Genomic DNA, 26,550 nt, shown 5'->3' with positions numbered 1-26,550 from the left:
ATTTGTGATAAATATAATGTTAGAGGAGTGTGTGCTTTATCATTGTGCTCCTAAGACCTCCGTGTGTTCTGCGTGAATTACATTGTCTGCACACATTGTCTAATCAAGTTATAATCTATTTGGAAACACAAAGTGCACGCCGTTGAACCTGTGCGCTAAAGCTATAAATACCTTCAAGCTTGCTAAACACAAGTTGGCCTTTCACTGCATCCTTTTCAAGTTATTTATTTCATTGCGTCTTCAAGGGAACTCTTCACTGTTTTCTGGTCAGTAGAACATTTGGGCCTACACTGTTATTTTGCTACATACAGCTGTGTGCTTTGTTCTCGTGTTTATTGCACTACGTTTTTGTTTTTTACATTTCCTAGAGTGTTTTCATATTTTGCATTTCCTATAAAATTCATCTAGTGCAATCATGCGTGCTGCCTTCACTTAAGTGAATGTGGTGGACCATCACAGTCATCGACAGAGTGGAACAAAAAACAGGAAGCAATTCATAAATATAATCTTTAATCTATATAAAAACAGTCTTAAAGGTGGCGACAAATCAAAAAATACAAACAAAAAATGAAAGATGCTGGGTAGTGCTGCACAAGGCACCATTGCTAACACAGCGCCACTAAAACACGAGAACACACGTATTACAAGTTTATGTTGGATACATTGTGCAAATTACACAAAGATTGTTCAACATCTTGTCAAAGATAGAAGATGCTACATTAATAGAAGTGCAGTGTCGCGGTTTCAGTTATTTCTTTTCTTTTTTTACTTGTAACAGTCGTGTTCAGAAACAGTAGTGGAGGTAAAGCGCCTGGACTACGGGTGCACAGGTTGTATTCGAATATTCCTATGACAGAAAGACATTTCCATTAGGATAGCTTGAGTAGCTGTGCGTCTCAGAAGTACGCAGCACTGCACACGAGGGAAGCACTCCACTGTGTGATATGGTACTTATCGAATGGCCTTTGAACCAAAAGATGCATGGTCTTGGGAAATGTTTACAGGCCTAACTTAGAAGGAGCTACTCTCATAATTCAGGTAGCTTTAAATCCCAAAAGACAGAGCAGACATTACAGAATACTAAGCCATGTGCCAAAGTTCTGTTACCACTAACTCTACAACCATGCCAGGAAATCCTAAGACTCGCTCGAGAGTCATGCAGGACATAGAAGAGCTGAATGGTATCTTTAATGCAGGGAGATATCGGTTAGTTTCAGGGCAGTTTATTTATTGTCGGAGAAAAAAGTTAGTATGATAAGTGCACAGAGGGCCAAAGACTGGTTTCTTCAAATTTGGAATTTAGTTATTTCATCCCTCATTTTGAGTTTCCTCACCAGTCGCCCCCAAACTTGACCAAATGGTTTTAGACCATAGGGCCAGCATAGTGGGGGTGAATTCCATGCTTCTGTATGAGCAGTGAACAGAATAGGACTTTCCACGTCCTTAGCCCGACCAGAAGACCAAGGACTCATGGAAATGGAATACTGCAAAGGAGAATCCAGAAAAAAACAAAGATTGCACCTGACTTTCTACAGTGGTCTTAAATACTGGCTTAATTTGCAAGACAAGCTCCCTCCATCTTAGGCTCTCTCCCCCAGATTTCCAAATTTCAGTGGTATGCAGACATATTTCTGTCCTGGTTCCATAGCATTAAAGGCAGCAATAGGCTTTTGGGGCAGGCGGTTCGAACAGATGGGGACGAGTCTCTGGACACTATTGCCCCTAAGACTTGTTCAGGAATTTGGTCCTTTTTACAGATGTTTCAGTCACACATCCTACCCCCTCACTGCCCAGGGGGTTGGTTAGGTAGCTTAATAACATCGATGGCTTAGATCCTGCTGGCTTTAAAGAAGGGGGCGGCAACGGCTCTCGACTTCATGGACTCCCAGACACAGTTGCCATTGCTCTTTTCAGTGCAGGCCAGATGCAGTGCCTGGTGGGCCACCCAGCTGCGCGACATCAAGGCATCAGTCCAGAGGCACTGGTTGGGCTTGGTGACCGCACATGGTCCATTGCAAGGAACAATCTAGAGAGAAACCGAGAAATATGGCATTAGTGAGATTAAAAACTAAGCAATGTCAAATGGCATTAGTAACCTATATCTCCATCCTAGGCATCTTTGCTCCGCGCTAAAGCGACAGTGAAGCCAATTGCTTGCGTCAGCTATGGGGTCTCCCGAAACATGGCAGTTCTTTTTATGCTCCACCTTCCAAACATGCTGCCTCAGATGAAGGCATGGTGCAGAGGCCGGTCAACATATAGCCACTAGATTATCCTATGGGGACGAGGAGGAGGCAAGACGGTGTAGCACTGGCACTACCCAAGCAGTCTGGCATAGACTAGGAATTTTGCACGCAAACTGCGGCAAAGCAACACAAACATGGGCTCTGTGGGCCGACTCCCATGCCTTAGGAAGTTTGAAAACTTAGCTGGGGATTTATGAATGCAAAGTCTCAACCCGTATGCTGGAAAAACTACTCATGCAAAGGTTTTAAGTTTTGGTGGTCAACGTACTACATGGTCTAGACTGCAGGTGGCTGTGCGAAGCGTGATGTAACCTTGTGATGCAAGGCCGAACAGTGCTATCTGGCTGGAATGGGAATAGGTTGGTGCTGCACTTAAGGCCACTCACTCCAAAGAGTACTCCGGATAGGGGTGAAGATAACACACAGGGCAGAGACTATTGAGGGAAGCGGGGAGATGAAAAGAAAGAACAACATAGGCAAAAGAGAATGGATGAGATGGCGGTAGATAGGGAGCACAAAAGAAAGCTTTGATGAGTGAAAGGAAGAAAGAAAAAAGGGAGGTAGTAGAACGAAAAGAGGAAGTACCAACAATGAAGGAGAAAATGATGGAAATGGGAGAGCAAGAGAATCAAAGAAGGAATTGATAAAGCTACCAGTCCTGCCTCCCCATCACCCCAGACTCTATTACACGCCCACATTTACTCCCATAAGGGGGGATTGCAAATGCACCACCAACATTTTCCGAAAGCCGTTAGCTATTTAAAAAATATGTATCCATCTCTAGAACAAACTTCAAGAAATGTTGTAAAGGGGAACAAAAATAAATATGGATGGTGCTAAAATATTTTGCAAAAGCCTTGCGACAGTGCAGCCTGTGTTTTAAGGAAGAGGCGTGACTTACCTCACAGCCGCAGCCGGTTTTGTAGATATGAGTCAGTCCTCGCTTCTGGCTGGGTGTGAGCTTGCTTACGGGTGAGTTAAAGCCACACACTGAGATCATCACCATATCATTCACGATGTGGCCTGCAGACGAGAGGGGCACAGTTAGTGTGAGCCCTGACATGTTCTTTAATCACTGGTACACTACACCTATAAACACAACACACGTCCCACGGTCCGCTCAACAGTTACTGGAGTCTTCAGAAGTAATTATTAGGGGTGGGGACAAAAGTCACAGAAAAAAAAAAAAAACTTGTGGGGCCTCCTGAAAATACAATCTTTCTCATATGTATGTGTGTGTGATGTGATCTAGGACAAGTGGTGTCCGAAACGTGTCATTCCGAGGAGCAATAAAATTAAGTGCCAACATTTCCAGTGGTTCGTGGTTCTCGCTTCGCTTAACATGAGTGCAGAGAATTCATGTGGTCTTTGATTTATATATATATATATATATATATATATATACACACACATACATACACACACACAAACACCTATATACACATACATACACACATATAAACATACACACACAAAACTTCTTTAAAATTGTTTGAATAGGAGATCACACACCCACACACCCACACACCCACACACCCACACACCCACACACCCACACACACAGACACACAGACACACACACGTCTGTCTAAAGATAAGTGTCAAAACCCATGGGACAAAAAGTAAGCAAGTTCAATCAGACTTGTGATGCCGTCTGCTTGTAGATAACATTATAGGTAGGTCGACTCCTAATTTACCCTGGAGTTCCCTCTCCAAGTGAGAAGCTGCTGACCAGAAGACAACTACAGAACACCCTCTAAAGCAGAGATGTACAGCAAGACACAGGAAGGTACCCCCTCCCCACCCCTGTTCCTGCTTGGTCAGCCTCACTTTTATATGGACAACATGTGTATGTGTTTAAGAATTATGACCCTGTCAGATTGACTTGGCACAACATTTATGCAAAATATTCAGACATAATCTGTTGCGCTCCAGCAGATCAACCCGGAGGCGGGAGCATTATTTGCCAATCACACGCTCGGCCAATCAGTTGCCTGGGCCCATTCACCTAAAGGCTCATCCACTAGGCTTCCAGATACCTCGCACCACACCTATGCGGACTTGACGAGCGCACACTGGCTCGGTAGTCGAGAAAGGCGCAACCCACCTGAGAAGAGGAACTCCTCGCTCTTGTTGTTGGAAGGATGGGTGTACCCACAGAGGCTCTCGTGGATCGGGGTGTAGAGGTACTCCAGCTCTGGTTTCAGATCATATCCTTTGAAGACCTGCGTGGGGTAAGATGACACATTAGAAGGTGGAGGACACCAGTGATCCATGAGTTGGCAAGTGCTTTACAAAATGCCACCTCAAGGGGTGCAGGGATAATGTCTGTGGTGGGTGGGGCACGGACCTCTATGGGCTCGTGAACAAGGCAGATGTGGGCGGGAAGAGTCTCGGATCACGGGCAGCGATTATTGATAGAGACGTGTCAGAGCGCAGAGCGCAGACCATGGAGAGCTCGCTTAGGATGCTCCTCTACTAGAAGTTGGATACGGTAGGAGTATCATAGGACCACTGAACGTGCGGCTCTCTGGTAAACATCTCATATGGCGTGGAGGTGCTCCTTGCGAGGAGTCGGCATGGTCTGTTCTTATTGACCGCATTAGGTACGGCCGGGAGGTGTAAGAGCACTTATCGGAAGGGATCTGCTCAGTTTTTCCTTCTTGTAGGCATGGGTATGATGAGAAGGAGTAGGAATGCTGAAGATGGGGAGCTCCAGGAGAGGTGTTGTATGGTGGGAGCTGTGTAGGAGAGATGTTTGTGGGGAGATTGTGCAGTCTGTGCCACTTTCAGGCTCAGAATGGGGCCAAAAGCAGGGCAGGGCACCACAATGAAAGTGCCAGATGACTCAAGTTGAGGGAGCTTGTTCTGGGATAGGCCGGGAACCACGGCTGCAATGGCCAACAGAGCATGGGAGTGCCCTGCACACACCATGGACATATACACGAGACAGCCAAGCGCGGACAGGCGACAGTACCTTGCTGACTTTGATCTGGAGACGCAGAAAGCTGGGCTCCTCATCGGTGCTGTTCTCCCTCTTCATCTTCTCAATACCGACAATTCTCCCACGAACCACTGTGGAGAAAAAACAGTTCAGCGCGGCGAGTGGTAAGCACAGGGCGAGTGCGTAAGTAACTGTGTGCAAAGCCAATCCCACCTCTCTGTGAATACCTGGTTCTGCTAGGTCAGATCATTTGCATTTATATTTAACTTAAATGCTGAAATGTTTTTTCGCCCCATATTTTGCAATGAACTTGCACCCGTAACCTAGCATTTCATGTGCCATATTATCGGACAATGTCCAACGCCAGGGGAGGGACATACCCTGAGAGAGAGTACGAACGTTTGGTAACACCCAGAAAATATCTTGAGTGAATATTCAAAAGTTTTCCAACCACTTTCACTGCGATAATGGGCGCAGTTTATTTCAGTAAAGGGAAGTAAATTCATTTCCTGAGAGGGAGGTTTATCTGCCTACCCCACCCCCGACTCCCAACATTTTGTGGGCGGTAAAAAAAAGACCTTGAAAAAAATATATAATGGCAAAAATGAGGAAGGCTTTTTACATGCACATTTACATACTGTATACAACTGCATATGGAGAAAGCCTTTTTATTCAGCATCTGGGATATCGCAAGGTTTTTCCCGGGAGTAAGCCTGGAAACATGCGACCCTCATACGTTTTCAGTGGGATGCTCAGAAACTTCAGAGAATACCTAAAATTCGTAAATCTGCAGCTATGCGATGTAGTAAACCTGTGGGTGCAGAATTCTACATTTTTGGGGTGAACAACTCTCAAAAGAAAATACTAAAACAACAAACGCATTAAGGAGAATCGGAGAGAAGAGTACAGAGTTCGGAGGAAGAAAAAAAAAAACTTATACAAAGACAAATTTTGGGGTGCATGGAGAGATTCAAGCAGAAGGGAATACTTTCAGTTAAGGGAGATGAAAAAGCAATGTCATACCATGGAGAATTTCACACAGAAAGTGGGACCTCAATTTAAGATCCGAAAGAAGAGGCAAGAGTTCACACCATAAAGAGCAAATGAGAAATTTGTGACAAAACTGGTTCTCTTTCTTCTTTTTTTTTTATTTTAAAGAGAATTCTTTCCATCTTTGTCCTTCCCTCCCTCTGGCAAACCCTCATAGCCTTTGAAAGTGAAAGAAATGGTCCCAAATCCTTTCATTCTTCAGTTCAAATGTCCCTCTGCCTTTTTCAAATGCTGCCCAGTGTGATGCAGAGTTTAAGCAGAGAGGGCTGCCAGGAAGTGCGGAGGGAGAGGGCTTGATGTGGAAAGAGACATGAGGGAAGGCGAGAGAGAACATTAGGGGGAGGTGAGACATCTGATCATCACACACTGCAGGCGTGCGGTCGGCCTGGGACAGGCACGGGCCTGCCCTGGAACACCTCGGCTGGTGAGGCTTCCTGGCGGGCTGGGACAGGGCCAGGCATGTGCGCCAGGAAGGCCTCCGAGCTCCCGGTGCGTGTGCGTGAGGCAGGAGTGAGGCACGACCGCAGACGGACACTCACAGCCAGCTGTGCTGGCAGGACCTGGAAACACACGTTTAGCTGCACCAGTGCTTAGTGCTGTGGGGTTCTAGGCCAAGTCCGCTACTGTGTCTTATCTGCACCAGCACTGCATGCTGTGGTGTCTCAGCCATGTCTATCTGCACCAGCACTGCATGCTGTGGTGTCTCAGCCACGCCTATCTGCACCAGCACTGCATGCTGTGGTGTCTCAGCCACGCCTATCTGCACCAGCACTGCATGCTGTGGTGTCTCGGCCATGTCTATCTGCACCAGCGCTGAATGCTGTGGTGTCTCGGCCATGTCTATCTGCACCAGCGCTGAATGCTGTGGTGTCTGGGCCACGTCTATCTGCACCAGCGCTGAATGCTGTGGTCTCTTAGTCATGTCTATCTGCCCCAGCGCTGAATGCTGTGGTGTCTGGGCCACGTATATCTGCCCCAGCACTGCATGCTGTGGTGTCTCGGCCATGTCTATCTGCCCCAGCGCTGAATGCTGTGGTGTCTCGGCCATGTCTATCTGCACCAGCGCAGAATGCTGTGGTGTCTGGGCCACGTCTATCTGCACCAGCGCTGAATGCTGTGGTGTCTGGGCCACGTCTATCTGCACCAGCGCTAAATGCTGTGGTGTCTGGGCCACGTATATCTGCCCCAGCACTGCATGCTGTGGTGTCTCGGCCATGTCTATCTGCACCAGTGGTGAATGCGGTGGTGTCTCGGCCACGTATATCTGCACCAGCGCTGAATGCTGTGGTGTCCTGCCACGTCTATCTGCCCCAGCACTGCATGCTGTGGTGTCTCGGCCATGTCTATCTGCACCAGTGGTGAATGCTGTGGTGTCTGGGCCACGTCTATCTGCCCCAGCGCTGAATGCTGTGGTGTCTCGGCCACGTATATCTGCACCAGCACTGCATGCTGTGGTGTCTCGGCCATGTCAATCTGCACCAACGCTGAACACTATGGAGTCCTAGCCAAGTCTATCTGCCCCAGCACTGCATGCTGTGGTATCTCTGCCATGTTTATTTGCACCAGCGCAGAAAGCTGTTGCATCCTGGCCACGTGTTGGCTACCAAGTGTCTATGCAGCAGTGTTGCATGCTGTGGAGTCCCGACATGCCCCATCTGCTTCAGCACTGCATGCTGTGGCACCTCAGCTATATGTATATGCTCTATAGAATGCGGTTGTTCCCAGCTAGGTCTATCTGCATCAGTGCTGTTTAGGGTTGGCAACTGTCTGTTTGCACCAGCCCTGCATGCTGTGGTACCTCTGCTATATGTATATGTATATATAGTGTCTATTTGCACCAGCGCTGCATGCTGTGGCACCTCAGCTATATCTATATGCACTATAAGATGCTGAATACTGTGGCTCCCAGCTAGGTCCACCTGCACCAGTACTGCATGCCAAGGAGTCTCAGCCATGTTTATCTGCACCCGCGTTGCATGCTGTGGAGTCCCAACATGCCCCATCTGCTTCAGCACTGCATGCTGTGGCACGTCGGCTACATGTATATGCACTATAGAAGGCTTTTTGTTCCCAGCTAGTTCTATCTGCTGCAGCACTGCATGCTGTGCTGCCATGGCCCGATGTTGTTCACCAAGTCCATCTGCACCAGCGTTGCATGTGGCGTTGACTCCGCCACCGGTTATCGACAATATTTCTCTGTGCCCGCACTCCATGCTGTGGGGTCACAGGCACATATTGCAGGCCATGCCTCAGCCATCTGTTAGCAAACATCTCTCTGCACCACCACTGCATGCTGTGCAGTCTTGGCCACATGTTTGAGATCATGCCCTTTCAGGAGGTGGAATAGTGTTCCTTAGAGCCAAACTAGGAATCAAAACCAGCCCTGGAAAAAAAATTCACTAAAATCAGCCCTGTATTGGGTGGTAGGAAGGGGTGTAGTGTTGAAACAGCATATATTAACATTTTTCAAACATGTTGGCCAAGTGCTTAGAAACCTTACAAGCTTAAACATCCAAGTGGCCCAAGTGGCTGGCCTGCCAAATGATAGCCCAGTGGCAGCCTTGTGCCACAGCACACCACCCACGACAATCCATGGGCCCGCAGCACCCGGTCCATGAGGATCCATAGGCCTTCAGCACCCAACCAAATGAAGACACTTGGCTTACAGCCCCCTCGCCCCCCCCCCACCCCCCCCATGAAGGCAAGGGCCCACTGCACCCCATCCAGGAGGATTCATTGCTCATGACCAGCCCCCCTGGCAGATCTGACGATGAAACTTTGCCTGCTGCTGCTTGACTGACAGCATCCCTGAGCCAGCAGGGTGACCGCACCCCATTCATGTAAAGGTTTTATATAGCGCTGGCTGGACCCTAGGGTATCAGAGCGCTTTACAAGGTAACATCAAGAGGAGCAGAACATAACAGTATTTCTAGAATGAATTCAAGAGAGGTGAGGAAAAATGTTAGTATAAAGTAAGGATGCTCCCGGGCCCACAGTGGTTGCACAACGAGCACCTGGGAGAAGCAGTGTAGCCCACCCATCAACGGACACTCCCAGGAGGATGCACCCGGGGCCCCAGTGGTTGCACAGCGAGCACCTGGTGGAAGCAGTGTAGCCCACCCATCAACGGACCCTCCCAGGAGGATGCACCCGGGCCCCAGTGGTTGCACAGCGAGCACCTGGGAGAAGCAGTGTAGCCCACCCATCAACGGACACTCCCAGGAGGATGCACCCGGGCCCCAGTGGTTGCACAGCGAGCACCTGGTGGAAGCAGTGTAGCCCACCCATTAACGGACCCTCCCAGGAGGATGCACCCGGGGCCCCAGTGGTTGCACAGCGAGCACCTGGTGGAAGCAGTGTAGCCCACCCATCAACGGACACTCCCAGGAGGATGCACCCGGGCCCCAGTGGTTGCACAGCGAGCACCTGGTGGAAGCAGTGTAGCCCACCCATCAACGGACCCTCCCAGGATGATGCACCCGGGCCCCAGTGGTTGCACATCGAGCACCTGGTGGAAGCAGTGTAGCCCACCCATTAACGGACCCTCCCAGGAGGATGCACCCAGGGCCCCAGTGGTTGCACAACGAGCACCTGGGAGAAGCAGTGTAGCCCACCCATCAACGGACCCTCCCAGGAGGATGCACCCGGGCCCCAGTGGTTGCACAGCGAGCACCTGGGAGAAGCAGTGTAGCCCACCCATCAACGGACACTCCCAGGAGGATGCACCCGGGCCCCAGTGGTTGCACAGCGAGCACCTGGTGGAAGCAGTGTAGCCCACCCATTAACGGACCCTCCCAGGAGGATGCACCCGGGGCCCCAGTGGTTGCACAGCGAGCACCTGGTGGAAGCAGTGTAGCCCACCCATCAACGGACACTCCCAGGAGGATGCACCCGGGCCCCAGTGGTTGCACAGCGAGCACCTGGTGGAAGCAGTGTAGCCCACCCATCAACGGACCCTCCCAGGAGGATGCACCCGGGCCCCAGTGGTTGCACATCGAGCACCTGGTGGAAGCAGTGTAGCCCACCCATTAACGGACCCTCCCAGGAGGATGCACCCAGGGCCCCAGTGGTTGCACAGCGAGCACCTGGGAGAAGCAGTGTAGCCCACCCATTAACGGAAGAAGGCTATTCTACAAGCCCCAGCCGCAGACTTCAAAGCACCCTGTAATTGTTGGGCGATGGAAACAGCAGGCGGGAAGGAAGGAAGGCTGGTCGCTCCTTTTAATTTGTGGTGCTTGTGAAGACTGAAGAAACGGTCTAATTAAAGGCCACCCAGGCGACCAGACTGGAAGCAGAGCTTTAGCAGAAGGCAGAACCTCATGGCCCAATACAAGACTTGTGGAGGAAAACAAAAGTGCCCTAGCACACTACAGCAACAGACTAGTCCCGTAAAGCACTTAATAGGAGCACAGCACTTCGAAGTGTGCAAAGCAGTGGCAGATGGAAGCAAAGTGATTTGCCCAGGATCACAGCCTGGGCAAGTGAAAAGTAGGGATTAGAACCCATATCTCATGGTCCAACAGTCTCACCTCATGTCACAGTTATATATCCAGGGACTGAATTCTCTGTGGGATAGGGGAGAGGGTCCCACCACCAGAGGAGACCGGTGCGTAATCCACAGGAGAGCGACTGGCAGTGTTTGAAAGTGAAATGCACTAACCACCACCATATTACTCGTGGTTTCTTAAAATGTTCCTCTACGTCTGTGCTCACTGTCAACAACGTGGTAGATTAGCGTGTGTCCTGCACATCATGCACAAACTTAGAGGCACATTTTAAGAAACCACGAATAATATGGTGGTAGTTTATTTGGTGGAGAAGCCCCTGATTAAATGAACGTTGTGTTTACTCTTTCTAGACTTTCCCCTGAAGAAGGCAACTTGCCGAAATGCATAGGGAGGGGAGAAATTAAAAGAAATCGCATTATGTAATGCAGATGTGATGCATGTTGGGATTTGAAGTTCCAAATTGGAAAGCAAACGAAAAATTAGTGAAATAAAAGAAACATGTTCAAGCAAGAAATGGTGTAAAGAAAAAAATTCTTTTGGATTTATTTAGGCTGTATACACAGCAATTTGACCTGTGCCCGAGGAAACACCCCATGGAGGTGGGGTTGCGATAACAGGGATTATTCTTACACTCCTGAGCGGGGAGTGATTCCTAGGAGCACGGCACATCACTAATCTTGTTCAACTACAGTGGTGCACGATCCAACCAATTAGAGATTACTCCTCTACCCCACCCCATAACCCCTCCCCCGAGATCCACACACAGCCTCTACTTACCAACTTGTGAATGGCAGAATGCAGCCTGCGGGTGCTGCGGGGCGCAGCTGCAGGCGTCAGAGGGTGTCCCCTGTGCCAGGAGCATCAGGGCTACGGCCGCCAACCCACAGATAGAGGCTCCAGACATTCTTGCGGTGTCCGTCCGGTGTCCAGGGAAGTGCTGAAAGACAGAGAGGTGGACAGCTTCAGACCAGCCCTGCAGGTGCCATACAGAGAACGACTTGCAAACAACTTACTTCAAGTACACCTTGCCCGCCCGCCCCCCCCCCGCCCCCCCCCCCCCCCCTTCGTGGTCTATAATACTGCTGGGGAGTTGTCACCAATCAGAAAATCCCACCACAAAAGTGATGCAATCAGCATTTGCATTGAAAAGTTCCCCAAAGTGATGCTATGTTGAGCTAAGCTGTACTCTGCACTGCTTTGCATCAAGGGGGCGTTCCGTGGGTGGTACATCTGCGCTCCCATGCAATCACCCGTGGCTTCTAATGCACTGCACAGCACACATACAAAGTAGGAAAAGTCTTAAAGGATAGTCTATGTAGTGGTAGGATCCCCTTACTGTACAAAACCTATACTTTATTTTTTTTATTTCAAAGTATTTTATTAGAAGGTTATTTTTATATACAGTACAGTAGTGATGCATGAGGGCGATACAGGTGAGTTACATACGCCTTTGTGGTTACATAAGGCATGACGGCAAGCATGGCTGGAGGTCAGTATTCTGATCTCGATCGACTGATTGGTTCGGTTACCAGAGAACGCAGACACCCTTGCACTATGGTGCAGCCAAAAGTGCGCCAGCGCTGGGGAAAGATAGATATGGCACAATTTTTCTCTTTTCGTTTGATGCAGAGCAGTGCAACAGCTTTGTTTGCTGTGCTGCTCTGCGTCCACCATTAGTTAATATGGACCTTGGTTTCTTCTCGACTGATTGATCAAGTAGAATTTGTCTTTTAGGCTGCACCACCCAGATCCCCTTTTTGTCGAATGCTGTCTTGAACGATGCTGCTGTGCTGTTTGGTGTCATCAGCCTGTATGCACTTGAGGATGGAAGGCCTTTCGGCCCACCGTGGGAATGCCTACAGGCAAACCCTGCAGCTCTACTGGTGTGCACCGGTGCATCGCCTGGTAGAAGAGGCAGTGTGTTGGAAGAGTGAGGAGTGAGTCTTGGGTTCACAAGGCACCATCCTTACGATTCGAAGCTGTGTGACAGGATATTCTCATGCCCTCATTTGGAACCATGTGTTGTTATTCTGACTGTGGCACTGAGGCCACATGACCAGACCTTTGCATAAGCAATTAAGTGATATGAACAGAACTGGACCGATATGCTAATGTGAGTAATGTGGAAGCATTTCAAATAGAGGTATCCAGATAGAGCACTGATGCCCTTCGCTTACCCCCCTCCCTTTTAATTATTTACAGGAGTTTTATATAGCGCAAGCTTGACCTGAAGGAATTGTGTATCAGAGCGCTTGACACGAGCACCAGTTGTGTTACATGAGGACACATTCATTTTTGTTAGGCATGGGGACATTAAGTGTTTTGCCCAGAATCACAGGATGTTGCGCGTCCTTGCCGAGACTCAACCAGGTTCCCCAGATTTGAGGTCGACCGCCCTAGCCGTTCGGCCAACTCCTCTCCCCTTCACTACCTTTGCAATCCCTCAGCTCAGGAGTCAAAGGCATCAAGAAGAACAGAAAGCAAACATGGCTCCTGTCCTGCCCCCCCCCCCCCCCCCCCCCAAGTTAGAAGGCGGTTAATGGGCCATGGGGAGATTTTAGCAGGATCAGATTTGTACGGCGGGCACTCGGTCAATAGGCCTGTATCATAATTGCAGCTGTGGGCCACTTTATTGGGCAACATGGTGGCAGATTTGGGCTGTGTCGGAGCGGTTTAGATGCCGCCATTGGCCCAGTGGGGGTCTGTGAGGCCTTACCGGAGGCAGATTGGCCTCCATTACCACCCTTTTACCAAGGTGGGGGGGGGGGGGGGGGGGCAGGACCCGCGCATTAATGTATGCTGAGTGAGCAGTGGCCTCACTTAAATTCAGGTGTGTTTCAACAGTGTGAACTAATCAGTGCACAAAGAGTCCCGGCAACATTTGCATTATTTTTTAAATCTAAGTGACATTAAGAAAACATGCCTCTTTTAGAGCCCCCCCCCTTGCAAAAAGATACAAACTGCAAATGTGGGCCACTTTCTTTTTTTTTTTTTTTTTTTAAAAGGTGTCCAGGCCTATTTTTTTTACCCCAAGCCAACTCTGTCGGAGATGCCATCAGGTGTCAGAGTTCATAATGTCACCTCTGTCACCCAGGACATTTTTGTTGACTTGACGTCCGCGATAACAAATTCACCATCTGCATTGGCCTTGAGCCCGATCACATAATCTGCATCTTTTAGATGCACATTCATTGGCCATGTAAGGCGGTCCCTGTCTTTGCAAAGGTTTCTAAAGAGGAATTTACCGGGTACACTTCTGGGGTAGGATTTTCCAGGTGGAATGGGTCGCTGAGAATAGAGGTGCACAGACAAGCTGTACTGTGAAGCCGTTCGTCGTCATTTTTCAGTGATAATCACCAATTCTGAAGGCTTCAAAATAGTTTTCAGTAACATAAGCCCATGTATCAAAAATGTGGCTAAGACTAGAAGCGGAATAAGAAACATCAACGGCAGACGGCGCTTGCTTACCGCACTTTTCTAACAAAACAGGCCACCAGATGCCCCACAAAGACAAAAGAGGAATACTTTGAACAAAAAAATAAATAAAAAGTAAGAATGAGTTAGTGTGTGTACTCAAGTCACTCTGTAGTTACAACCCCCTACAATAGCACCCGAGTCACCAAGCCCAGAAAGGGTTTCTGCCGCGCTCTGTAATTGGCGGTGGCCTGGAAAGGGCGGCCATTTTGTGTGGTTTATCAAATAATCTGTAAGGATAAACAGAGCCTTGTTTTCCCCTAGTGGCTGGGAGGTGTGGCTGCCTCACCATAAAAACAAATGACACAGGGACCTCGGAGTTAACACGTGTATGGGGGTCTCTCCCCTTGGAATGAGTACCAGTCGACCCTCACCACCCGCTGGTACCTGCCCCCTCCCCATGGCTTTGCCAGCTCGGCGTGGGATACGCAGGGGTTACTCTGAGGCCAGATCCAGTTTCCCGGACATCGGGCCCAGCCTGGAAATAAACATTCAGGGAATAAACATTCTGGGCGCTGCGGTGCGTCTGGCCAGGAGCCCCCGAGGACAAGCACGCTTTTGTCTGCTACTACTTTCAGGAGGTGGCCCCAGAGAGGGGGGGGGGGGGGGTGGCGGCAGGGGGCTGTATCCGTTTGATTTTGTTGACTTCAGGGATGCCGTGTGCAAGAAAAAAACAGGAATTAAGTTACAAATGTATTCCAAACTCCTCTTCCGGTAAGCAACATCAGCCAAGGGGCTTCTGGGAAAGATCCCAAGCCCCTCCCCTCAGGTCACCTCTTTGGATCCTAGTCCGACCGCCTCTTATAGAAGGCAGCTCTACACGTGGCAAATGGAATTATGTGGCAGGAGAGGGCCAAACTATGCAGCAGGGTTAAGTAAATTATGCGGCAAGAAAAGACAAATTATGCAGCACATTTTGTAGTAGTATTACTTCATTATTTCGTCATTGTTAAACTCTGCACCACTGTCTGGACATTGGTTGTACCTCATTAGTACCAGTTTAATACCCAAATATAGCAATAAGCAACAGAAAGGTAATCAGTCCAGCTTTGCTAAGGGGCTTACACTGCCAGGCAACAAGTCTCACCACATTTTACTAACTTTTGATTGCAGAGTTTTATATAGCGAGAACTAGACCCGAACCGAATCAGGTATCAGAGCGCTTTACATAGCACCAGTTACGTTACATGAGGACACACATTCATTTTTAGGCACGGGGAGATTAAGTGATCTGCCCAGAATCTTGGCGTCGTTACCGAGACTCGAACTCAGATCCCCAGGTCCGAGGTCGAGCGCCCTAGCGGTTAAGCCAACTCCTCTCCTTGTGTGAGCAAGAAACAATTGTTTTCGTTAAAATCTGACGATTATGAGGCTGATGCTGAATTATGTGGCAAATCTAGTTATTTGAAAATCGCCACTGCTGCACAATCGCTTGATCTCAGTGGCCCTGGCTATACATCTTCCCACTGCAGCAACTCTCAGGTTTCCAGGAGGGGCGGCGTGTAGTGTTGCTCACTCCCCATAAGTCCATCAAGAAAATATAGTTTGCCACTCAGAACTGTTCTTTTCCTAAATCATGGTATCAGTATCTGTGTGGCGCATTCTACCACTAGTTTAGCATCGTAGTACTTTCTGAATCTGCAAACCGTGCACGTGGTTCTGGAATTGCCATTGGCTGCTTGCGCACAGCAGTCTTAGTTTACCAGGCATATGCTGTCTGCTTTCCAGACTCTTCGACCACCGCCCGCCTCAAGACTGATTGGTCAGCACATCCTCGGATAGCAGGATTTGTCCTGTGTGGAACCAGAGATGAAGGGATTCTGAGTATTGTGGTACCTTTAGGATGTTTCCATTGTTACCCTCCAGGAGGGGAGCAGTCTAGGATGGATGCGTGATCTGGAGACATCCAAGCATCTCTTAGCTCCTCCTACTTCATGTAGCACGGTTTGACAGCAAGGACAGAAACTATAGGATACAACGCTTGAGCATGCATTGTAGGTGACAGCACAAGCTAGGAAGTAATTCAGAGATTAGAATGCGGCGAGAAATCCCTGAACAGTGGTATCAAGCGCTCTGGGACCCAAACTCTGTGTCTCCACACTACATCAAGATTCAAAATGAACACAGATGGTTCATGCACTTGGAAAGCAACATATTTACAGGTCTTAAGGGTGCGTGGGTCACAGAGGGCGGGCATATCAATGAGACCCAGCTAGTTCGGTTTCTCCCAGCCTTGCAAGGCTCAGGTTAGTCCATCGGGCCATTTATTCCAGCTTGGATAAGGCACATCGAGTAAGTCCTGCAAGGCCCACAGAACCTACAAAACTAAGTCTGAACTTCTGGGGGGTCTGACCCGCCGGGCATCTGACGCTTCCTGTTTACACCCATCAGGTCTTTCTACGACCAGTGTGGAAGATGGACAACTGTGCGACAGGGGCGTCAGTGTGAGAAGGGCTGGAGGAGAGGACGCAAAGATGGCAGTACGTGTGGTAGGTGAACAAGAATGTGTGGAACAGCCAACTCCACAGTCCATTCAATATTTGTGTGTGTGAAGCTGTATGGTAAGTGCACACAACAGCCAAAGCACGCTTGGACGTGGAGCCCGCAAGACCATCCACAGTTCACAAGGTGGCCCAATTGAGCCATCTTGGGTTCATTCATTGGAATCTCTGGACAAACCGATAACCTGCCCGCCCATCACAAGTGGCAAACGTGGACTTTTGACCATTTTTGGCACAGCCGTTAGTACAGGCCGGAGAAGTATTTGGAACTTTAATAACACAGACACTAAGTTGTGGAAATTGCTCCACTTCAGAGCTTGTGGCAATAGTCAGTGACTACATCTGCGGAGATTTAAATAAAGGCGAGGACAGGCATAAGTGTCACAACCAGTGGGAGATACTGGCAGAGCAAGTATTGGTCAAGACAGTTGAAGTGAAAAAAAAACAGCTTTTTGCATATCATCTCCGTGATTAAGAGTGTAATGATTCAGCATACTTCTGAAATGCAGAATGGAGAGGAGGGGGGCGTGGCAAATACACCCCACCCCCTCCCCCGTAAAACAAACCCACACTTAATAACCCATTTAAATAGCTGGCAACAATGGGTAAGCAGACAGCTGTGCTGTCAAGCCAAACACTAAACAAAAAATACTTGCAACGCTGACGCACGAGCTCCCTCGAGTGCACTCGGACCTCAGCGACCTCCCTTGAGTGCACTCTGACCTCGGCTGCCGCGCGAGCTCCCTCGAGATCACTCTCAGCCCATGGGCGTCACTCACGAGCTCCCTTGTGCGCAGTCTGACGTCAGATGTAGCGCGAGCTCCCTCGAGAGCACTGTGACGTCAGGTGCCACCCAGGCTACACGGACACCGCTCTTAGACGGCGGCCAACCAAGAAGTCAGGCTGTGGTCATACCACGTCTGGGCAGTAGGGGGCGGTCCCAGCAGTGGAAACAGGCCTTAAAAATAGGAGGGGGTCTCCAGCAAACAATGCAATGACCCCTTTGAAGCCCGGCGGCTTGTCCTAGCCCTAGCCACAAATGAGAACCCGCGAGCAGCAGCTGCTGCTCACATTCCAGGCTGCGGCGGGGGGGGGGGGGGTTGGGGGGGGGGCCTGCGGTTGTGATATATTTACCCCTTGTCAGAATCGGTTTATAGTCAAGGCCACTGGAATTATGCAATTTTACAACGTGTTCCGCACTATGATATATTTACAACGCAATCCATCTGCAGCATACTTTGCAGATTAAAAAAATAATAATAAAAAAAAAGTGCCAGCCACGGCGCCACGCTGTGACAGAAACTAGTTTGGAAAGGTTAACTTGTCACCTTTTACTTGTTAACTGCGGTGTTCTGGTGTTGAACTGGTACCACTAAGGTGAAGCATTTGTCCAGACAATGTCAACATGTGTTATATTTAAATAATAACGCCATATTAGTCTACACAAACTGCCTTTTCTTGATTTACAATTTAGTTAACCCTGCCGCATAATTTGATTTTCATCTGCCGCATAATTCCAGTGGAGTTTGTGGTTGTCCTGCATCAGCAATACAAGCAGCGTTTCTGCACCCTAGCCGTGCCTCAGCTGCAGAGGAAGTAGGTGGTAACATGGCCTAGTGTAGGGACAGTGATCCGTCACTACCACGAGATCACAGCCCCCCCCCCCCCCCCCCCCCCGAATCCACTCGATCACTCGTAGGTGGCGGACCGGAAGCACAGACCCAGCACAGTAATATTCATTCTGCTGATTCTGCACCCGTGGATTCCCTGGTCAGCCCTGAAGGCACCGGCACAATATTACAGACATCCTTCTCCAGCCCCCAGTGGGCTCTTCACATGCCCAGGGCCACTGGCCCTTCACATGCTGACGCAGACGAGGACCACGTGGGCTCGGCGGGTAACCAGATCCCTGCACGTGGAGGCACTCTGCAACCTCAGGGCCGCATTAGGAGTCTGATGGAGCTCTACCACACTCAGGATTATGGATCCTGTGGTGTATTATAGACTATTACAAGTTCAGAACTCTAGAATGAGAAAGACGCGTTACAATTAATGTTTGTGCATCTTTTTCCATCATCCTAGCACTTCTCTGAGATAATACATTAAGGGGGTGCATTTTTCCCATGAAATTTGCAATCCAATCACTGGTGTGGGGCTCAATTCGGATTTGCACACAACCCACAAGGTGGACCTTAAATGCCCAGCTTGGTCTTTCTTCATACACAAGGCCACTGAAATTATGGGATTGATCAACCAGAGAATTTTCCGAATACATTTAGATTTAGCACAATTTCTACATAATACATTACTGGTTGAATAATTTGTAGATTTTAAACAAAGATAAAACGTTTTCTTTCTCAAACGGATCACGGGTCACTAAAAACACCAGAAACAGGTGTTGCTGCGCAGTGGAAGTACCTTCTCAAAGGTTTTCTGGCCACCTTTCAGGTGCTTGTTTTTTGGTGTTAACCTGGTAGTATTCAATTGAAACCTTAGCCAAGACAACGTTAACGAGCCAAAATGACAAAATAATTAACACGATCACAAAATGTGCTCCATTACACCACATAATTTCCCTTTTCTTGCCATATAATTTAGTAAACTATGCTCCTTAGTTTTTGTTGTCCCTTTTCGATGAATTCCATTGGCTCAGCTCAGACACTAGAGTTGATCATACAGCTTCCAGTGGGGCATGGGCAGACTAGACAGCCATCAGATGGCTCAAAGGATGTAGTTCACCCCATACAATTGGCAAAGACTGCACAATCCGTGGCAAATTGTCCCTTTACAGAGGGCAAAAAGACAAAAGAGTAGAGGAGGGTCCGAGGGGAGAGTGTATTTATAGACCAAATAGTACCTAGTCCCCCAACTAGACAATTAAACACACGGAAGGTACCAGAAGTCTAAATCAAATGGAACCTAAAAGTGTCCCATATTCATACTGAGACCACGAAGTTAGTCCAGAGAAGAAAAAAAAACAACAACAAAAAAACAAAAACATTGTTATAACTGATAAGAGAGAGAGAAGATACAAAGTATGAAAACTAGAAAAAGTACCCATCAGCCCACTCAAAGTGGAATTTCGTCATCTGGGATATTTGCGTTGGAAGATGGTGTCCTGTAGGCTCCTCCTCAGAGAAAATCTGAGGCTACCTAATATTGGACCCACTGGTTGAACATTCAACCAAAGAAGATGACAGTGTGTAGGCTGAAGGGGCAAAAGGTTGCAGTGCTCAAAATAGAAAGAAAGAAAAGGAAAATAATCCAAGTGATTTAAAAATACCTACTTTGATGTCATAAGAAAAACTTTATTAGGGCTGTCCATCAATGTGGTATAATTAAAAGCAGTGTAGTAATAGCATGTAAAGAATTGCTATTCACCATGTGTGTTATGTGGTCAACATGTTTCAGCCTTTACCGGCTTTCGTCAGGACCTATGATGTACTACTGCAACACTTAATGTGATGTGATAGGTAATCTACATCCACTCTCCAATTCTCAAAAGAAAATTGGTGTATCTTCTCCCTAGTTGAAGGGAGGAAGAACCTCACCTCACCTGGCAACCGCTCAGGGTAAAGGAGGCCACGCACTCTCTGTCGTTGCCTCGGGTTTGAAACCCGAGGCAACGACGGAGAGTGCGTGGCCTCCTTTACCCTGAGCGGTTGCCAGGTGAGGTGAGGTTCTTCCTCCCTTCAACTAGGGAGAAGATACACCAATTTTCTTTTGAGAATTGGAGAGTGGATGTAGATTACCTATCACATCACATTAAGTAAGTGTTGCAGTAGTACATCATAGGTCCTGACGAAAGCTGGTAAAGGCTGAAACATGTTGACCACATAACACACATGGTGAATAGCAATTCTTTACATGCTATTACTACACTGCTTTTAATTATACCACATTGATGGACAGCCCTCTTTCTTATGACATCAAAGTAGGTATTTTAAATCACTTGGATTATTTTCCTTTCTTTCTATTTTGAGCACTGCAACCTTTTACCCCTTCAGCCTACACACTGTCATCTTCTTTGGTTGAATGTTCAACCAGTGGGTCCAATATTAGGTAGCCTCAGATTTTCTCTGAGGAGGAGCCTACAGGACACCATCTTCCAACGCAAATATCCCAGATGACGAAATTCCACTTTTGAGTGGGCTGATGGGTACTTTTTCTAGTTTTCATACTTTGTATCTTCTCTCTCTCTTATCAGGTATAACAATGTTTTTTTTTTTTTTTTTTCTCTGGACTAACTTCGTGGTCTCAGTATGAATATGGGACACTTTTAGGTTCCATTTGATTTAGACTTCTGGTACCTTCCGTGCCTTTACAGAGGGCAGCAAATATGGCCGCCCAGCTCTGCCTTGGTTACCTCCACACCCATAGAAAGTAATGCCCCATAGCCTCTGTTTCTACCAGCAGCTCCCCTGACAGCTTCACGGTCTGGCCTTAGAACCCGGGACCTTCCCAGCAAAGGATGCTGCAGAACCCCTAGTTTACGGAGCAGTGGACAGGCAGGTAGGTGCATGACATGGTACCCAGAGAAAAGCTCCTTACCCCTTTGAAGGGGGCATCTAGTTTATAGGGGGGTGGGGGGGAGAGAATCACGGTTTTCTTTTTACCCAGCCCTGCATCTCTAACAGTCAATAACAAAACACCATTTTATATGAGCTGAGTGCTCACATAATAAATCAAAGTATTGTCAAAACCAACAGGTCTGGGCTTATTGTGCGAACACATGCAATGTTCTCACTGGATAGCAAAATGCGCTGTGGGGAGTCAGTGGGTGCAGACTACAGTTCTGTAAGATGTTCCGTGCATGGAATCTGGAGGCGGCAGAAGGATGCGCCCAAAAGCATTGGGCGAAAATTGACCACTCCCCTGGGCAGAGCCAAATAATGACTGACAAAGCCTCAGGTCAATGGCAGACTGAAACAAGCCAATGTATTATAAGGGGTGGACCCGAAGCCAACTATGTATGTATGCTGTTAGCAATAGGTCTATTAGAAAGTTGTGCTCCCCCGACCAAGACTTAATTTAACCCCTTGCAGGCTCGTGACGGAACCATTCAGTCACGATGGTGCTGTGCTGGTGACGGAATGGTTCCGTCACGGCCCGGCGGCCGCGCCTGCGCGGCGCTGATCTCGCGCCTGCGCTGAGCGTTCTATTAGGCAGGCGGGGCCGTGGCGGAACCATTCCGTCACAAGCACAGCACCACCGCGGCTCGTGACGGAGTGATTCCGTCACAAGCATGGCGGCGCCGCGCGGAATTACCGCCGCGGCCAAGGGGTTAAAAAAAGTCATGCAAATGGTACAGACAGGTTGCTGCTGGTTCTGACGCTTTTGTAAATGAAGCAGCGATCTGGGGCCAGAATAGTACCGCACTCGAACTCAGGGGCCTCATGAAACCCAGGGCCTCATGAAACCCACCTTAACAGCTTCAGCGGGGTTCTTTATGAGCTTTTCTCTCTGAAACTCGGCAGAGAGAGGCTGATAAATACCACTATAGAAGAATACAGCATCAATAGAGGAGTAAGCAGGAGCAAGGAAAAACGAAAGATGGGCAAACAAGAGAGAAACATGGAAGGAAAGGTGAAAGGATGTATGGATGAGTGGGTGAACAAGTGGGTGGATGAATAAGCAGCAGATGGGTGAGTGGGTGAAAGGATGAAAGAACAGATAGGTGGATGGACAGGTGAAAGGATGCAAGAGTAAAGGGATGGATGGACAGACAGATAAAAAGACAAGTGAATAATTAGCAGAGCGGACGGACAAATGGGTAGATGGCTCAGTGGATGAGTTTATGATGGGCGGATGTATAGATAGATGCAGTGCTTGAAATTGAAAAATAGAAGTGCAGGTGCTATGTACCAGAGTACCTGCTGGTTTCTGAGAAGTGCTGGTACTCTCCAATTAAAAGTATTGCATTTTGTCTTGAGCAGTGCCAATACTCCCTCTCAAAATGCTGGTACTCAGTACCGACCCATTTCAAGCACTCGAAGGATGTCACAGTGGATGGATGGATGAATGCATGGAAGGTTAGTCACATGTTAGGATGGAGGACAGAGTGGATTGATGTAATAACAGCAAACGAATGATTGAAGGATGAAAGAATTCATGGATGACAGAATGTAAAGGTGAAGTAGTGGATATTCAGCGGGTGAATGGAAGGTTGAAATGATGAATAGATAGATTATTGGATGGAAGAGAAAAGGCAGCTCTTCTTGGGACAGCTGTTATGTTATATGATTTGGAAAGCCCACGGCCAACTTGGCAAAGGGACGTCCCAGCACGGACCAGGCAGAGAGGATAGGAAAGTATGGTACCGATCAGCGAAAGAGCCAGGTCTTCCCCTCTCTTCTGAAGGCTAGGGATGGTTCTGATGGAAAGAGGCAAAGAATTCCAGAGGGTCGGTGCAAGCACCTTGAATGAACGCCCTCCTGCTCTGTGAAACTGAGGGACTCTTGCCAGGTGGTGGTCGGCTGAGCGTAGACCATGTGTCGGGATGTAGGGGCGGCATAGATCACTCAAAATCTCTGGGCCTGAGCCTGCAAGAATTTTGTGAGCAAAGCAAAGCGCTTTAAATGGATTCTCTGCTCTATGGGCAGCGGTGAAGGTGGCACAGAAAGCCGGAGACCGAGCAGTGTCTAGTTAGGGCAAACAGCATTCAGGGTGCTCTGCAGACTTTTAGTCACTTACTTGTTGGAGCCAAGGAACAGACCATTGCAATAGTCCAGCCTGGCTCGAACAGTGGCTTGGACAATCAGCTGGCGAGTGTGGGGTAAAAAAATAATATGGGTTTGAGGCCACCCAGCAAGCCAAAACAGGTACCTGCGACAGACTTGGCATGATTTTCAAAGGAAAGGTCCTATTGACCAAAATGCCTATATTTTTTACGGCGGTTTTCGGCATAGGGGCAGCGCCAAGCTCGGAGGCCACTAATTGCTGCCCAAAGCTGGGAGTCTCTGCCTAGTAGGAGAATATCATATTTAGTGGAGTTCAGTTGGAGGCAGTCAGCCTGCACCCCCCCTGAAATTTAGCGGCATCTTGGCCAGGACCCTTGGTAAAGGAAAGTATCAGCTGCGCGTCATCCGCATATGACACCAGGGAGAGGTTACATGCTTTGGCCAGCAAAGCCAGCAGCCGAATGTAAATATTGAACAGGGTAGGGCTCAATGCTGAACCCTGGGGAATAACGCAGCAGAGGAAGTGAGTATGAATTGGAAAGAGGGGGTGGAGGGGGGTGATGACTTGAAAGGACCGGTTGGTCAGAAACTATGTGAACCAGGCGAGGGCTCTGTCGGTGTTTGTTCAAAGTGTGGGGGGGGGGTATTTTAATGTTCTGATAACTCTCTTACACCAACTGGTTGACCAAGTTGGAAGTGCATCCAAAATGTACTCAAGGAGGTGGTGTAGGACAGAGTGAACACAATATTTCTCTGTGTCCAGGGGCAGCCACTGGTTACCGGGCTGTACGGCGGTAGGTGGTGTCTTGAGAAATTTCCAGTCATCAATTCGCCCCATTTCAGGCTTCCTTTGAACTTTTGGGAGACTGAAACCTATGGGCAGGCAGTGAAGAGTAAACTGATGCAGCCATATCCATCTGGAAAGTGGCCCTAGACATGGCACATCACAGGCCCAAAGATGGACCACCCGCTACGACCAGGGGCACCTTCTCCACAGGACAAGATTGTTAAACTTTGTGTGATCTCCTGTGAGATGGAGCAGGCACTTTAAAGGGCTTCACTGCTGGCACTGTCAATCATGAGACTTCAAAACAACACCATCTGGCAGCAGGATATGGGCAGCTGCCTGCCAAGGACCCAGGAGAAGGGCAGGGGCCGAGTGCCTGCACCTCTTGATTGAAGGGGGAGTACTGGCATTTCTCAGCAGTACTGAGATACTTTAGTGAAAAGGGCAGCTGTATCACTCTCAGTAGCAAACAAGAACTCTGGGTAGTGACTTTGTATGCATCGAAAACGCTGATTCAGAGAAAACATAAATAAACACAAGGCAGCTTCTGCCCCAGTATCTGCCAACAACAACAAACAGCCAGTGCTCAGAAAATGCTTTTCGAAAGAAAAGAAGAAAAAAACCACATACCATAACAACATTTGTCTCTGCGACAACAACCGGCGCTCCTAAATAGCACTTAGGTATATAATTACCATGTAACTCGAGATCATCATGGACACCAGTACCCAAACCCAACCTGAACCGCATTCTGGGAGTTGTAGTCCTGGATAACCCCAAGCTGCAAACAAATCTACTCTAGATCACAAGGATTTGAAAAGGGGGGGGGGAAACTTGGCTTCAAAATTATGTCCCAACTGAAGTCATCTGGTTTCAACACGACCTTTTGTGCAATATCAAATAATGTTTAACGATCTACATGGGTTTGTCCGTTAGAGACATTATTTCAGCCCGGCTCGTTCTTCTAGCAACACAAAATGCACCGTGGGGGTTGTATTCTGCGTTAACTTTAAGTGACACCAACTAGAATAGCTCACACGCAGTGGGGCGAGCTCGGGGTGACATCAGCCGGGGGCAACGTCGCATGGCATTCTGGGACTTGCAGTTCCGCAAAGTGCAGGCTACGTAAGAGCAGCCTTAGAAGGTGAGATCTCTTACCTTGGGTCTTCGGCTGCGCTGAGGGGGGCTTGTACCTCCGAAGGCGGCTGCAGGACTGGGCCGGGGGTGAGACAGGAGCTCGCTGTCCAAGACCTCTCTCAGGGTATCGGATGGCAGGCTCTGTACCAACACATCCTCAAGCTGCCTGTTATAACCGCATCCGAAGGCCCGCCCCCCTGCCCACGCCTTCGGCTGCCATTGGACGGGCGAGGCCCAGCTCGGGAACTCCACGCCCCCGTCCGAACAGGCAAAGTAAAAGTGATGCTTGTGGTATGATGTAATAGGAAAAGTGTGTTTTTTGCCTCAGTTTTGTGCCGCCACCGCAGCTTTCCTGTTGCTCAGATCTTGGCGAGCTCTGTGGGCGGCATGAAGAGAGTAGGGTCGCCCCCCAGCCCCCCTAGAAGCGCGCTTGCCCCCCCCCCCCCCAACACACACCCTCAGGCGGATTTCAAAGAGTTTCGTCCAAAAAGTAAACGTGGGACAGGGGCTGCGGTTGAAATCAGGGGACAGTGTTGGACTCTATGTTAATACATCTATTTTTGTGTCACTTTTCTCAGTGATGTAGCTAGGTCAGGTGGTACCCGGTGCAGAAAATTTCTTGTCACCCCCTTCGCCGACATTGAAATTATGAAAATAAGGGGGAAAAAAACATAGTTACACATCATTTTTGCCATTTTGTCACCCCTCCTCAGTGACATTTTGTCACCCCCTCAGTGATGACACCCGGGGCGGCCCACACCCACGCACCCCTCTTCCTACGCCACTGACTTTTCTAAATGTTCTGGTTGTAATACTATAGAAATGTGAAGATACAATAATTTGTAATGCACCCGTTGCAAATGTCTGTCCGTACTTTATTTACCGTTTATGGGAGGTTTGGCTCAGCTTTTCATTCTTCTTAGGTCGATATAATGTGCGCAGTGAGTGTCACAGAGTGTAGCAGCGAATGCCGTCAGCTCGGCGTGTGATGCAAGCAGGAATTCACATGGAGACATTTTAAGGCATGGGCAAAGTGGGCTCTGGCCCAGGGCCCGCTTTTCAGGGGCCACAATGGAGCCAGCTCTGTTCTGCAAAGAATCTTGCTCTGATGACCGTGAATAATTCTTAAACAGATTGTTTAAAATAGTGTTTTTTCTTTAATTTATTTTTAATGTGGGTGATGTGTGAGAGCCTTACAGACATTTTGCAGACAAATATTGTAT

The 26,550-nt window shown here is 48.6% G+C and overlaps 2 protein-coding genes across 2 annotated transcripts in view; one reads left to right on the top strand and one right to left on the bottom strand.

Annotated features, from left to right (window-relative positions):
* Positions 1-26,550, top strand: part of SYN1 (synapsin I) — a 581,514-nt gene that overhangs the window by 243,157 nt on the left and 311,807 nt on the right. The gene's annotated exons all lie outside the window — the stretch shown is intronic.
* Positions 494-25,508, bottom strand: TIMP1 (TIMP metallopeptidase inhibitor 1). Its single transcript, XM_078664775.1, has 6 exons — positions 25,349-25,508; positions 11,526-11,685; positions 5,224-5,321; positions 4,354-4,471; positions 3,148-3,269; positions 494-2,026 (listed from the first exon to the last, which is right to left on the bottom strand). Exons 2-6 carry the CDS (start codon positions 11,650-11,652, stop codon positions 1,829-1,831), a joined length of 663 nt encoding a protein of 220 aa, XP_078520901.1. The 5' UTR covers positions 11,653-11,685; positions 25,349-25,508; the 3' UTR covers positions 494-1,828.

Source organism: Lissotriton helveticus, chromosome 10, assembly GCF_964261635.1.
Source record: "Lissotriton helveticus chromosome 10, aLisHel1.1, whole genome shotgun sequence".
NCBI lineage: Eukaryota > Metazoa > Chordata > Amphibia > Caudata > Salamandridae > Lissotriton > Lissotriton helveticus.
The sequence above is the reverse complement of the archived record's forward strand: the minus strand, read 5'-3'. Positions and strand labels throughout refer to the sequence as shown.